This window comes from Aulonocara stuartgranti, assembly GCF_965226115.1.
Source record: "Aulonocara stuartgranti genome assembly, chromosome: 12".
Classification (NCBI taxonomy): Eukaryota; Metazoa; Chordata; class Actinopteri; order Cichliformes; family Cichlidae; genus Aulonocara; species Aulonocara stuartgranti.
Genome location: NC_138948.1, coordinates 11,708,843 through 11,724,071, shown reverse-complemented (window position 1 = coordinate 11,724,071; position 15,229 = coordinate 11,708,843). Strand labels below are relative to the sequence as shown.

General features: G+C 40.3%; 1 protein-coding gene across 2 annotated transcripts; it reads left to right on the top strand.

The window, feature by feature from the left end:
- Positions 1-1,405: 1,405 nt before the first annotated feature.
- LOC309718570 (somatomedin-B and thrombospondin type-1 domain-containing protein) lies at positions 1,406-13,872 on the top strand. Of its 2 annotated transcripts, none has more exons than XM_082553943.1 (5): positions 1,406-1,938; positions 8,859-9,041; positions 9,485-9,575; positions 12,267-12,425; positions 12,539-13,872. In XM_082553943.1, exons 1-5 carry the CDS (start codon positions 1,689-1,691, stop codon positions 12,642-12,644), a joined length of 789 nt encoding a protein of 262 aa, XP_082410069.1. In that variant the 5' UTR covers positions 1,406-1,688; the 3' UTR covers positions 12,645-13,872. The 2 variants fall into 2 exon arrangements, with proteins under 2 accessions (XP_082410069.1, XP_082410068.1); XM_082553942.1 differs by having other exon boundaries at positions 8,856-9,041.
- The last annotated feature ends 1,357 nt before the right edge of the window (positions 13,873-15,229 follow it).

Below are 15,229 nucleotides of genomic sequence, written 5' to 3'. Positions count from 1 at the left end.
ACTCATTTTCAATCACAGTGGATATTTGATTTCTTTCTCAGGGCAACAAAGAAACAAACAAAAAACAAAAACAAACCTAAAACAAACATTGACAGCCAAATGCTGTTTTTCCTGACAGAAACTAAACTTTGCACCTTTATCACAAAAACAGATTATTCAAGTTGGTGATTATACATGAATATAGTTCAAAGGAAATGAACTGAAGTACTGTATACTACACATTTCATCTGCTTTAAGCACTAGGGGGCGCTGTTTATCAAACACGCGTACACACTTCACCGACGAGAACGCCCCCTCCTCCCCCCTCCCAGCCCCTTCGAGTGCGCACAATAGGGCTTTATGAGGAGCGGCATCATAACGCTGTCTTCCTCTTCTTCTCCCTTTCTGCTGCTCGGCAACGAGCAATAAACAATAAAAAAAAATTGTTTCTTGAGAGTAGCTTGATTGTGTTGCCAACTTGCAGCTTGTAGGCGGTTAAACGAACTGAGTATGTTTAATGAAAAACATTTCCAAAGAATTAGCGCAAGTTTATGTCTCACTCTACTGCCCCCCTAACCCCAGCCCCCCACACAACTTTTTACTTAAATATTTCTCGAGGGCAAACATGTTTGAATCTTTTCATGGTTATAAAGCAATGCATTAAAACAAGCAATTTTAGAACATGGAGCTTGAATAATTAACAAAGCTCCAAAAAGGACTCGCAACTCCTTAGAATACTTCATACAGATTTGTACATCAGATACCGCTGGATTCAAAAGCAGGACAAAGAGTTGCAGATCCAGCATTTTCTATACGTTTGTGACCGTAACTAAAGTGGAGGAAAGCTATTGTCTTTGCATTTGTGCTTTTACAGTATCCGCCATGGCTGTTTTTCTCCAGCCAGAGCCAGTGAAGAGAAAGTAATTTCATTGTTCTCCAGTCTTTCTCTCAGCGGGATGGATGCACTTAGTTCTTCGGCATGAGTGGACATTATTTTGTTGCTGCGGCTCAAAAGGACCTCGTCAAATTGCACGGTGGCTGCAGACTGAATGTTGATTTCTCTTTCGTTTAGTTTTAACGTAACATTAAAATGACCAGGCCGCTGTCCGTGGTGCTGAATTCGATTTTGTGATCGGAAGAGCTGATATGGACAAAAACCTGTTACACAATATTTACACTCACTGCAACAGAAATCGCGTAGCATGCATTTTTCATTTCAGGTGTATGCAGCTGTTTTATTGAAATGTGTCTGATTCCAGACCTTATACAGGCCCTCGTTGAGGCTTATTTTACTTTTCCACTGTAATCTTGGCAGCAGCAGAGGGCCAAAATATTTTGAAACTCATATATTTATTTATGTATCTGAAACCTCACACACAAGCTAGAGAGAGAGCGCAAGGTTGGTGCTGTAAGTCTGTAAGTACCGAACAGTAGCTTGGGGGCGGTGTCCTGCTCACTAAAAGAGGAGTTAGTGAGCGCGCACGACTCCACTTAAATTTTACGCGTCACTTGTTCGTCCAGGCGTTTACACAGAAGATACCTCGTTTTCTGCACAAGCAGGACCATGCTGCACTTGGATTTTATATAGAAAATACAAATTTCACCTTAATAACATTATTTGATTATTATTATTATTATTTTAAAAGGCAACAACAGCACAGAGCAGCAACAGCGTGTGTGGAGCAAGTGGTCCCAGAAAGATTTCCGTCATGGGAGCGTATGGATGGAGCTCAGCGCGTCTTGGCTTTGTCGTTTGGGGATTTTTGGCATTTTTCTGCGGAGAATTTGTTCCACAGGCTGAAGCAGGCTGCAGGGAGCGAGAGAGCCCAAACTGCTGCACCGGCCGGAACAACGAATGTTTTGAGTACTCCAGGAGGAAAACAGTGTGTTACTGCGATACCTACTGTCAGAAAACAAGAGACTGTTGCGAGGACTATCAGAGCGTTTGCCAAATATCTGGTGAGTTGTTTGCTCTGTTGAGCTCGCTGACATTTGATATCAGATAACAGCAGTTTTGTCTATTTGAAGTTTGAAAGCTCAAAGAGCGAGGAAGAAATAAGGTATGTAGTGTATATATGTTTTGAATCCTATCCAATGACTGCTGCTGTTCATTGTTGTTTAGTTTTGGGGAGGGATGGCTGCCACTGAGGTGACACGTAGGGAGTGAGACATACTACACGTAGCTGTTTTTAATATGCCCAATATGGCTCTTTGTTTTAAGTGACCAGCGAGAGGTGACTACTGTCTGCCTTGTGTGGTTTTACATTTGTAGCTTCGACTCATGACCTTCACATCACAGCTTCACATTGCACAGCCTGGACATTAAGTGGTCTGAGAGACCATAACAACATTAGTTTCGTCTTAAAGCCAGAAAAATGACCTTAAATTAGAAACACTCATTTGCTTATTCCTTAAAACGTATTTGTGGGCAACCCCCCATCATCAACCAGGCTTTTGCTATATATGGACAAATGAGGGAACAGACACCATGGAAACAGACTGCCAAAGATGGTCAGAATTACAGTGGAGCTATGTCTTAGATGTGACAGACAGGAAACACTCTGACCTGTAACAAAAGCAACTCTTATAGTGAAGTATTCGGCACTACTCAAGTTCACAAAGAGATTTCTCTGGCATAAATACCCTGAGAATGTGACCCTCTTAAGCACACTTGAGGGGTCAGTCCTAAAGGGAAAAGAGCTTTTAAACTGTGGAGCAATCCCACTATTATATACAAGCTGGTTTGAGTATTTTATCTGTTCTGTGATGTGAATAGGCTGCCCCATCCAGACTTCAATCACTAACTTAAAACTGTGTACACAACTAACACAAGGACAGTTGTAATACACTTCATTAGACCTCACTGTTTACTATAAAGAGCCCATAAACACCTGCTAATCAATTTTAGCTGTAATACTGCCGTTATCAGAGCTACACTAGTTTTTGTACAGGTTAAAGCTCAGCTAAGGAGCATATGGTAATACAAGGGATCTAAAATGGAATAAGGATCCAGCATTTCATCTTTGCTGTATTGTCAGGCTTTAGAAGAGCTAGGCCATGACAGGAGACTTCACTCAATGTCTTTAAAACAGATCAGGCTGGTGGCATAAAGTAGCATGAAGGATGAAGAGGATTATTCAGGAATGAAGACATATTAGTAAACAAGTAGAGAGAAGAATTTTGAATGCATTGCGAAACCAAAGGTCAGTATTAACTCCCCTTTTCAGCCACCTGCGTATGCTGGTTCTAGTTACGTGGGAGGGGCTTAGAAAAGAGAGGACTGCTTATTTCCAAACATTGGGAGGTTTTTTTCTTCTACTTTAAAAAAAATTCTCCTTTTTTGATTTACCCTATTGCATCTTTAGTCCTTTTGCATCATTAGGTTTAAGCCATTTTTGCATTTTCAGGATTCTTTACTTTAAATTAAACAATTGAGTTTCTGTAAATTTAGGCTGAATTAGACTTGAGTTTGTTTGTCTTTAAATATGCTCAAGTGAAGCAATTCATCTCAGTAAGTGCCATGTCTGCTTTTATTTTGTTTACAGTACTGTTGTAGTGATGTGGTCCTTTACTGCAGTGTGGTGGAAATGTTGGACTGAAATTGAAATGGGGGTAGATAAGCTAAAGTATTCATAAACATCAGTATATTACTTTAAATTGCACATGAAAGAGTTAAGATTAACATACACATGAGTTTTTCTTTTGGCTTTGCTCTCAATGCCAAGCTGTTTTTATTGTTATGGAAACATTAGAAAGTGGATTTTTTTTAACTAAATAAATAAACTCTACAGTGTTTGTAAAACCAGAGATGTGACTTTTTGAAAGCAAGGGAGGAAGCAACACTTTGTGAACAGACCCAGATTTCTTTTTAATTTAACAATCAGCTAGATTGCCATTCAGAAACATCATTTTGCCATTCACAAACCAGATCCATGTGTCTGACAAGCTGAATGTTAACAGGAAATGAGCTCAGGTTAGTGTGGAGCCATCATTGTAACAGCCTCTTATCTCAGCTCTTATCACAGCTCACAGCTGCCCTGTGCAGTTTTTTTTAATTTTTATTTCACAGTCTGAACATAAGAACGAACCCACATGGATCAATAAACATTTTGTATGCAATCTGAAAATCTTTACAGTAAAAACACAGCATTTATCGTCAGGCTTGGCTCTGCTCCATCCTAGCCCCCTGATATGTCCTCACCCACTTAACACTCAGAGTTGATCCTGAAGCTCTGCAACACATCAAGCAGTTTGTGTGTGACACTATTGGAGGCTGTAATTACCTCCTGTTTGCTGGAGCTCAACACAGTGCTTTGAGTGGGTGACATCAGAGCAGACACTTTGTATGTAGACATACTTTGTAGGGGCAGGGATAGCTCAGTAGGTAGAGTGGTTGCCCCATGATCGGAAGGTCGGGGGTTCGATTCCCCTTAACAGCTACCCTGAGGTACCCCTGAGCAAGGTACCGTCCCTACACACACTGCTCCCCGGGTGCCCAATGGCTGCCCACTGCTTCACTAAGTGAATGGGTTAAATGCAGAGAGCAATTTCCCCACGGGGCACAATAAAGTACATAAATAAATAAAGTATTGGTCAAAATCAGCACACCTTTTAAGTTGGTTTTGTCAGATTTCTCTGTTTATTCCATTCATGTATGAAATTAAACTGGATAATGCCCCCAAACAACTGCCAAATAAGGTCTCAGAGGCATTAAAGGATGGTTGAAGCGTGGTAACACTTGCTTCCAGAAGGACTTTGATGTTGTCTCCTGTTATAGAAGTGATTTTCATACACCAGTTTCAATCTTAACTCTATGGTTCCCATTACGATAAGCTCCCATTCCTCTTCATTGACTCTAGAGATCATTTGGGGCAGTATGAAGCAAGAAGGGGCAGCTTCTCTCTTCTACTGCAGCCTCTGGTGGTTCTCACCCTAACAGGAAAATACATTAAAGCCTCTGCATTTGGTACATGAGACTTTTGCTCATCATTCATCTCTCTCTCTCCTCTCTGTTTCTCTTTATTTTCTCTAGGGCACTGTGCAGTATGTTGTCATGCCACAATGTTTCCCTCTTTCCACCTAAGTTCACTCCCTCTTTTTCTTCCTTGCATCCCACATGTTCTCTGTTCTGCTAGTAGGGAATGTCTTTACATAATGAAGACTAAACAGGCCAGCTGTTGGATTTTTTTTTTTTTTGGGACAAATATGTTAAACACCTCTTGGCACTCACATGCTACATTTTGCAAATCTGATGTGCAGCATCTGGTTTCTTCTTGACAGGAAAACACTGCTGAGCTTGAAGGGCATTAACAGTTTTCACTCACTTACTGTACGCACAAATGAAGGTGCATATGCATATCACTAAATCGAAGGGGGCTTGCAAAGGGAAACTCCTGCCTTGGCTGTCTGTAGTGTTTGATTGCTGTGTTTGACTCTGTCCACCTATCATCAGGTAAAGGTCAAGGTAATTTCAGTACATTATTCCCTTTTTCTAGACTTCTTTCCTCTGCAGCTTCAAGGTTTTTGTCAGACTAATGGTGTTGGTGAGCAAATAGTGAGCATTTTCACACAGAGAACCTTTTTGTTTGACGAAAAATACAAAGATAATCTTTATTTTTTGTCAGCACTTCCATTTTTTTTAGTGTATGTCAAATCCGAAGCTCAGTTGAAGCAACTACACGAGTAATCTACTCAACTTTGTTAATGCTTCCATTCCTGAAAGGAAAAATTTAATCGTGTTTCACAGACAGACAAAGATCGCCTTATCTGTGAAGCCTCTAACTGTAATTCTTCTTTTTCTTTCTTGTTATAGTTTTTCTTCTTCACTTACCTTTTTTTTCACACACTATGTGTTTATACAAGTTCCTGCATTTAAGCATTAGATATTATTAATCTCTGGCTCTTTTCCACAGCATGTCTTTGTCCTGTCTTTCTCCCCTCAACCCCAGCCATTTGCAGCAGATGGCCGCCCTTCCTGCTTGTATATAGGAAACATTCACCTGCTATTAGGGCTCAGTCCAGTCTTCTCAACTCCTATTAACAGGCTTGAGGTTCCTGTTTTGGTGAAGATTATAAGGCTTGTCTGATGGGACCAAGGCCCAGACAGGGAAGGGAGGGTGACCGTGGAGGCTTTGAGGTGCAGTGGTCCTCCAGAGCAGCTGGACATCTGGGTCTCATCAGAGAAGAGATGGGGCTGGAAGGAAAGGGAGGGGGTGGGTGAGTGAGTGAAGCTCAGAACCAAAAAAAGGAGACAGATGGGGGGGAAGAACAAGGGAGAGTGGGGGACAACGTAATCAAAGGAGTGGAAGATAAAGCAAATTGGGCAGGCAGGTCTGAGACCCTAAAATGGAGGTAGAATTCAAGGAGAATAAAAGGAAAGGCAAAGGAATGCCATCCCAAAAGGCTATTATCCCACTGAAACAAGAGTGACTGGAGTTTGGCAGAAGTTGAGAGATAAAAGTGCTTATGTTGGATCATTGGTCATTGGTTCTGTTTAGTTTAATGCTGTCTGAGGCTTTGCCTGCTGCCTGAAAAATTAGTCATAGACAAGCAAAGTCCTTTCACTTTAAACTTTGACAGCAACCAGATTTGTACTGTGGTGCTGCTGGTTCACTGAAACGGACGACTTCCCTGTTTTCCATATTAATGACACTTACGGTAAACTGGTGAAAATAATCTTGATGAAAACAGAAAATAGAGAAATATCATTAGTTAAATTACAAAAATAGATTTAACCTGGACAGAATAATGCAGTTAAATTGCTCTCCAAAAATAAGAAAACGCACATCTAAAATCTATCTCAGAAACTCTGTTAAAAATATCAGCTTTTCCAAAAGACAAAAGCTGAACATGCTGGGAACAAGTGCCATTTGTTTCCTGTATTGGGGTCAGAGGTCAGAGGTGGTGGCAAGCTTTCGAACTGAAGACTTTCTCATTAACAATGCAAACAGGGGACAAGAGTGACTATGTGGGTTAGGCTGTCAGACTGTCAGCAGGGTTGACATGTGGGTGGTGGAATTGTTGCACTGGTTGTGCCAGAAGCAGACTGAGGGACCACCACAGCTTGGTAATTGCCTTCTGACCTCTGGCAAATCAGCCCAAATGGCTGAGACTCCCAGACAGGGCCTTAGTCCTGCTTATGTGTATGTCGGTGTCGATCACAGGGATAATAGCTGTTTCTCCTCCGGGTGTGGGAACTAGCCAACCCTATTGATTTCACTGCACGCTCTGCTATGAAGCAAATACCTCAACTGGACTCCTTGCTTGTGTTTTTCCCACCATGAGAAAGGAAAACAGCGGCATGAAAGCTGCCCGTGAACGTCAGAGGATGTAGCAGCGGGAAGGAAAGGCAAGAAGACAGGAGCAAGGATAAGAAGAGGTGGAGGAGGCAAGGGTAGGAAGCTGATAGGGTTGTAGTGTCTAATGCCATCCCACCCTGAGTAATCTTTCAAGAAAGTGCATGTATCTCATCACGTTTACAGAGGCAAATGAGCATGCCTGTGTATTTTAGGGAAAGGATAGAAGAGGTTTAAGTGGGATGATTTATCAGACAGAAATTGTTTGCTGTGTGTGGTGATCTGGGAAAGGCGAGTGTCAGGTGGGCAGCACTAATGTGCAGGAATGCAGAGATTCCACTGTGGCTTTGTGGATCGGCTGTGTCACTGAGGCAGCTGCCCCCCCCCCCCCCCCCCTCCTCTCCGAACCCCCAACAGGACCATGGGAATGAACCAAACAGGCGGCATCTTGAAAGCACTCTCTCCCTCTCTCTCTCTCTCTGTCTCATGTTCACACACATAATTATTCACTCACGACATTGTATAGTGGGGTGAGTGTCTATTATAAAGACAGTGTAAGGGAGATTAAATGAAGAGGGAGGATTAGATTCAGTTATGGTATATTTATCCGCCCATTCCCTGTAATTTCACCACCAACGTCTACAAGCTTCAAGCTGGGTGCACCTGCTCTTATTGTCGCAAACTTTTATTTTAAAGGATGAAAACAGAAAAAGCTCTAAACCACAAATGTCAGGCTTTCTAAAAATATTATGGTGTATACATGCTTACAGCTGTTCACTGTTGTGTTGAACTTACCTGATTTGTTTATGTGTTTGTGAAGTATGCCCTTCCTTGTAAAAACAAGACTATTAAAATGTCTGCTCCTATTTAATCTCTGTGCTGAAAAGCTCTTGATTACTGCTGGAGTTTTGGGGCTTTGATCAAGGCAGTCATCTAAGTGATACAGCTTCCTCTTTGCTTGATGTAATTAACTAAATCAGCCTACTGAACAGGAAGTATGATTACTAAAACTGCTGTGTTTATGTGGCGTGCTGAGTTCACGGGCGTCCGTGTGTGTGTTTGCGTGTAAGTGTGGGGTAGAGGGAAACCAGAGAGAACAGGATGCAAAATTAGCCTCTTATTTAAATGGTCCCCCCATATTTGACCTCAGTTGCAGACTTCCTGAGTCTGGGGTTAGGCTGATCTGAAATAAGTACATGGTAGTGACCCAGTCACTCGCCACCTACCTACCCAAGTAAATGTTCAGTGGACTGGCATCAAAGTCTATATCAGGGCATCTGTTGCAGCTACACTTTAAGCTGTATGGTACATGACAGCAAAGATTAGGGGAAAGTTTGCAGCTCCCTCTGGACTACAGATAAATTCTTTTTCATAATTAGACCTCTTGTTTTACTATATCAGAAAGAAGGGTATTTTTCTTCTTAAACACCTCAGTCTTTTTAAATAAATGTAAATCTCACCTTGAATCCCCTAACTTTATTAAACAACCAGTAACACTGAAGAATCTATGAAGAAATATTACTTTATAATCCATTTAACTCCTGCAATCTTAAGCTAATCTATGGCTTTCTGATTCCCTAGCAGCCATTGACTGTGTGGTGGGATCATGGGGTCCCTGGTCATCATGCACATCTTCATGTGGAATTGGTAGCACGGAAAGGAGTCGCCAAGTATCTGTTCCCCCTAGAAATGGAGGTACACCCTGTCCTGATCTCAAACAACGTCGAGGATGCTTCGGAAACAACGCCATATGCAGCACCGCGAAAGGTGACAGCCTGACTTTTTCTGCATTTATGTATGTTACAGAGTTCAGTTCACTAGCACTGTTACAAATTAAACAAGCGCTTTGGTATTATCTGGGACAACTGTTAACTTTCTTTTGCTGTAAGAAACAAATCTTGAGTCTGCATGCTCCATCTGCCTGTCACTTTGCTGATGGAACAACTGAATTTCCCCACTGAGGAATAATAAAGGATATTCCTATTCTGTCTTCAGCTGTGCACTTTTCCAAGTAATTAAAAAACCTTAAGACAGGAAAACATTTTGAAAACTTACAAGGAAAGCTGAACTCACTTTACCTTAGAGCTGAGTTGCTCAGATTAAACAGTAGATGCCTTTATAAGTATGATCTTTACTGGATGCAACAGCTTATTAGACCTATTTGCCCTCTTTTTAATTCTCATCTGCCCGTGCTTATACCTGACTTCCAGAAGTCGCAAAAATCTTGCCTAATTCTTTCAAGAGGAACTTCAAGGACCCTTGGAGGAGACCACACATGCTGATGAAGGAGGAGAAGGCCAGGTAAGTCCTTTATCAAACCGCAAGATACCAGCTTTGTTTCATGTCTCTAGTGTAGGATTTGTCGGGGCAGTGGCAGGTGATTACAGATGCCCTTTTTTAAATGTTTGGTAATTTACTTGAGTTATTTTAGCCTGTGAGTCATGGTTAACGGCTTTGTCTGGCGAAATTATTACATAGAAATAACATAAAAGATTTTATATTTTAATAAAATCTTTTATGTACTTTCAGTAGCTTGAACTACATTTTAGTTGCAAGTGCTTTGGTTGTGTCTGAAATATTTTTTCAGCATTGATTATAGCTGGAACTTCTTTAAACATTTTTTTTTGTGAATTGCAAAATAGTTGGCAGGTCAGTCAGCACTGCTGTAGAACCTTTGATTAAATATTTAATATGCATATTTGAGTTCATACCATCACCGTAATTATACAAACAGTAGCCTTTCTTTTCTTGCCAGCAAACTTTCAGATGCATCTCACTCAAGAATAAAGGCACTTATTCAACATTTTCCTTGCTTCCGCTAACTCCAAGGCTGGTGGATTTCACAACAGGTTCATACCATATTTTCCCCCAGTTTTTCCTTTATTTAAAGGTCAACTCTGAGCACCAAAAGATTAGGGAATACTGGCAAAGACTGAGGTTGCTATAGCAAGCACGTCCTCAAAATTACTTTGGGTGTGTAACATGAACTCTGTCATTGAATATTTGCATCAGGAGCTGACCTTTCCTGATAAGTCAGACGTAATCAATTTAAAAAGAAAAGCCTTCGCTGTATAAATTTGATCTTTGATCTAAGCTGATTACAAATCTTCTCATTATGTTCTCTGGGAAAAAATCTGAGCTGGCTTCCTGACAGCTTACAGCTTTTCTCAGTAATTAAAATGGACATTGGATACTTTTGTTTTGACTGAAACAAAACATCAGGGGACTGGGAGTGCATTACTCATAAATGGCATTGATTCAGCATGAATTTTACAGAGTAAGAGCAATTTCACACAGACATCTGGTATATTAATAGTGGTGTCTTTGAAATTAATTGAAGAAGTGAGGGTTAACAGCGATAACAGTGAAATGATGATCAGTTGTCTTTGGATGTATATTTAAATCTGGATATTAGTGGATATTAGAGACTGGACATTAAGACAAGGTCATTATAAAATAAGGGAGGATGGACCATAACACAAGGCTGTTATGCAGATTTAGCTTGTAAAAGCTCAGCAAAAGAAAATAATATCTGTCTGCAATTTTTAAGACAGAAATTTTAGTCAAAAAAACAAGTATTTAACAGAAGGTTTCACTGTGGAAAAGTTAAGGAAACAAAGCAGAGACATCCCACTACAGACATGCAGACATATACTTTATGTCTTACAGGCAAACAGAGTAAGGATTTCATACATATTTACAACTTTCTGAAATATTTCTGAAATAATCTGAGGAAGAAATAAAGGGAAACTTCATGTTTTCTTTGACAAGTCACCCAAATTTGGGTAATATTTTGTCACACCTGTCTGAATCAGCTGCAAAATAAATAGCGGAATTAACCCATTTATCAGAAAAACAAGGCTTTATTTGTCCCTTTTACTGTGCAGACTGAGCTGTGATTACGATGGGATAATCCAGGCGATCAAGACACAAGTGAATCACTTGTGTTACTTATCAGCAAATTTTTACTTTGTTAAGTAATTAAAGTATTAAACTTGGGTCACCAGATACAGTCACGATAAAAGTAAAGTACACCTTTTTGAATTTTAATTTTTTAAGTATCAGGGAATAAAACAGTGTCAGATAAACAGCAATGCATGAGATATTACTCCATGTCATTATTTATTTAAAAAGCACCAAGTGAAAAGACAAAGAAGAAGAAGCAAAATGTGAAAAATAAGCACACCCAACGATTTTATAGCTTGTGAAAGCATATTTAGCAGCAATATCTTGAGAGTTGGTATGAGGCGTTTGTGCTGATTTGCTGCATTTAGATGTGCAAAACATCTCAACTCTGCAAAACTAAGCCATGCTGCCACGTTCCTTTTAGAGAGAAGAGGCTTTTCCCTGTCAATCATTACAAACCATCCATATTTCTTCAGACTTTTTCTGATTGTATTGTCACGAGTTTTAACATTTAGCATTGAGAGCACTGAGAACTTTAAAGTCTGAGATGCAGTTTCTCTGAGCATTGCACAGTCTGATCTTGGGGTGAAGGGTTAAGCTATAAGTTTATCACACAGTGCGTCTGCATGTTGGCTTTTATTTTTGTTAAATAAACAAAGACAGAGTGTAATATGTCACATTTTATTCACCTGAGGTTGTATTTAATTAATTTTAAGACCAGCTAAGGACCAGATGATTATTATGCCTTGATATGTAAAACCTCTTAATTCAAAGAAGAGATACTTTGTTTGTACCATTAGTGTAACTTTAAACAAAGCAGGATATTTTTCAGAAACTGGAAAGCTTAAAACTGGCACATGCCCCTGTTTCTTCATCTGAACATTTTCCATCTGTGTTTTCTGTTTGAAATGCTCTGGTTTCATATGTGAGCATGAATGATGTGATTGACTGGATCATTGATGTGTTTCTGAGTCTCAAATATATTATTTGCCTTTGAGCATTATATTTTTGACTTGATAATGAATGCAGGTAAACAGAGTCTTCTACTTTGACACCTTCTTTCCCTTTCTTTACCCTTGCTTGCAGTTACTGTGTGCATCTGCAAGTGAAACAGGCTAGCGCGGCATGTAGACTCAAACTGTGGACCGCTCGACTGATGAGAGAGACTGCTGTCTGTGTGGAGTGTCAAAGTGATGCCATGGCAAAGTCAGATCGCTGTGGAGGCGATGGTGTAAGGGGCACCAGGTAAACAAGCTAACTGAAAGATAACTGAAGATATGTTCATCCATTACATTCCTAACTCAAGCTTAAGTTAAAAGGAATTTGTTACATGCCTGATGGGCTCCTCTGTTCTTTAGGACCTTCTGGTCAGCAGCTTCAGTCGCGGGCTGTCACGGTTCCTGGATTCAACAGTTTTCTTCTGAGCGCTGCCAGTGTTCTGACAACTCTTTCCTCTTTGTTTGAGGCGGCACGCTACTCTCAGCATCCTGCCAAGTGCAGGACAGCCCTGCCAGCCAAGCCAGACCCTCCAATCCAGATTACTGGATGGGTAACTCAAGGATATTAGCAGCATCCTGCCACTTTTTTTCTTTCACCTCATATTCTGTACTGTATAAACTCTTAAAGCACACATAAATTCTTGCATTTAACGTCTGATTTTACAGCCACGTAATTCTCCTCTAAAGCACAGCATCTATTTGCCTTTTTACCTCTGAGTCTTTGCTATCTACCTCCATCAATACAAGTGCATTTTCTAATGCATAATGTATAAATATAGAAATATATTATTTTGCTTTATACATTTTCTACTTATGATTGGTTTATGTAATGTATATGTGTCTATATAGCTTCAATAATTTGTATCCAACAGTGTAAACATCAGACATCTGTCATTTATCCCCAAACAGTCCTAAGTCATCAGTGGTTTTGGAGATACTAAAACTGATCATCAAAGTCATATCCAAACTAGGATCCTTCGCTCAGTATTTTGATGTTGTATCTTTTTTTATCCCAAAGGGCAAAGTTGAATATCAGGTACTGATTCTCAGGTGCTTAGATTTCAAGTCTCCTTCATGTCTGCCTCTTCTGGTGGTCAGTCACAGATGTTTTCAGTAACATGACTCATAGCGGAGATCAATCACATCTGTTTAGACTTAATATTGCTGGAGAGGAAAAAGAGCCATATAAGCGAATTCACTGTGGTTCTGTCTGTCTTGTGTCCAAGACTTAAAAAATGCTTCATGATTACTCGCCCTGCTCACGGGGGAGTTTTATCAGAAGAGTATGATCCAAGATAAATATCGTGAACAGCCAACTCCTATATTTTTAATTAACCGAATCTCCTCCCAGCGCTCCCTACAGTTCCTTTACTTTTTTCAGTTCTGTTTTTGTTGTCTCTGTTGACTCTGTGTTTTCCCTCAAATAAAATACAGACTAACTACAGCTTTACCTTCTTGAGTTAAACGACACAGCATAAATTCCTGCATCTCTTTTGCTGTTGGGTTAAGAAGAAGGCAGGTGCAGTCATGTTATGGAAACCTGTTACTTTCTCTTTACATCCCCCATGTCTGTGTTTGTGTGTTTATTTATTATAAACCATGTGGTAATTTTATAAGTGCAGCACAGCATTTTCTGTACACTGTCCATTAGTGAAATAAAGAAAACTATACCGCCATATCTCCCTCTATTGTATTTCTATTGATGTGTGGATTTCACTGCATCATTGCATTCAGTTTGCAAATCCTTGCCACTGTTTTCCTTTACACACCTACAACATATCTGACTTCTCCCCTGTGCAGTAACTACTAGCATCAGCATGACGCTGATAAGTATATTCCTGAGTTTACAAGCAGCATTTCACACCATTTCAACGCAAACATGTCCATTAACATATTTTCTGGCATTCTTGGCATTTTTGCGTGGGCTGTAAACGGGATGACGACAAACAAAATGACAACTAATGTGTATAATCATGTTTTGTTGTTACACTCTACTGAAATTTGGGGTATGTTCTTGTCATGTAAATTCTGGGAATTTTGTGTATATGTATATATACTATGTGTAATTATGTGTAGACGAAACATGACAGATGTGGCAGCTTACGTCATATGTAAAAGTATCTTCATACTGGTATTTGGTTTGGTTTTGCAGATTGCATATTCTGATAGCCAGTTTGCCTCCTCATTTAGGTGATATATAGACTAGTTAAGTGTATATGGAGAAAGGGATGTTTGAACCTTGAGACTCGCCCTATGACAGCTGGGATGGATGAACCTTGAGATTCACTCTGAAAGGCTGCAACTCTTCATGTTTACAAAGCTTGTGCTTTTTGTCACTCTTGGCAGTTTTTAATTTTTTTCCAACCATATGTCACATAAATAATACCAATTAAACCACATTATCAGAGGCTTCTTTGTTCCCCATAATTCTAACTTTATTTGTAACCATTTCCTCTGTGTGGAGTTTGCTTGGTCTCCCTTTGCTTGCATGGATTTTGTCCAGTTACTCTGACTTCCTCCTAGTCCCCAGACATGCATGTTAGGTCCTGTGATAGACCTGTTATGCTGTAGAAGCTCAGATAGGCTCCAGCCTCCACCTAAGCATGAATTAGCACTGTTACAAGGGTGAATGCTCATAACATGACCAATATTATGAGTGCCATCATATGTACAGGTAAATCTTTATGTACAAAAGCTCAGGCTGGTTTGGCTCTCAATGATGTGAAACAACCAGACTCCAACACATCGATTCCTTAAAAAAACTAGTGCATGGCTACTTCATGTCAGAAGTACTTGAACTTCACCTCCTCCATCAATCTCTCCAGCCTTCCTCCCCCTTTCTCTGCTCTCCTCCCTGATTCCTCATCCTAGCTCACTACTAAACTCCCCTTCGTCAGCACAACTCTTTATTTTCTCGTACTACAACAGTGCTGTCTGCCTGACCAGTGCATCCCCTGTGCTGCTCTGCCACTGCTGCTAACCTGCTTTGCAAAGGGCAGGAAGGCCCATCTCTGGCCCGGTGCCTGATGGGCTCCGACAGCAGTGTGTTCT

Excerpts from the sequence above, each read along its gene's own strand:
- LOC309718570 (XM_082553942.1), top strand. The coding sequence starts at position 1,689 with ATGGGAGCGTATGGATGGAGCTCAGCGCGTCTTGGCTTTGTCGTTTGG. Across the intron at positions 9,042-9,484 it reads CATATGCAGCACCGCGAAAG|AAGTCGCAAAAATCTTGCCT; the intron begins GTGACAGCCTGA and ends CCTGACTTCCAG. Across the intron at positions 9,576-12,266 it reads ATGAAGGAGGAGAAGGCCAG|TTACTGTGTGCATCTGCAAG; the intron begins GTAAGTCCTTTA and ends CCTTGCTTGCAG.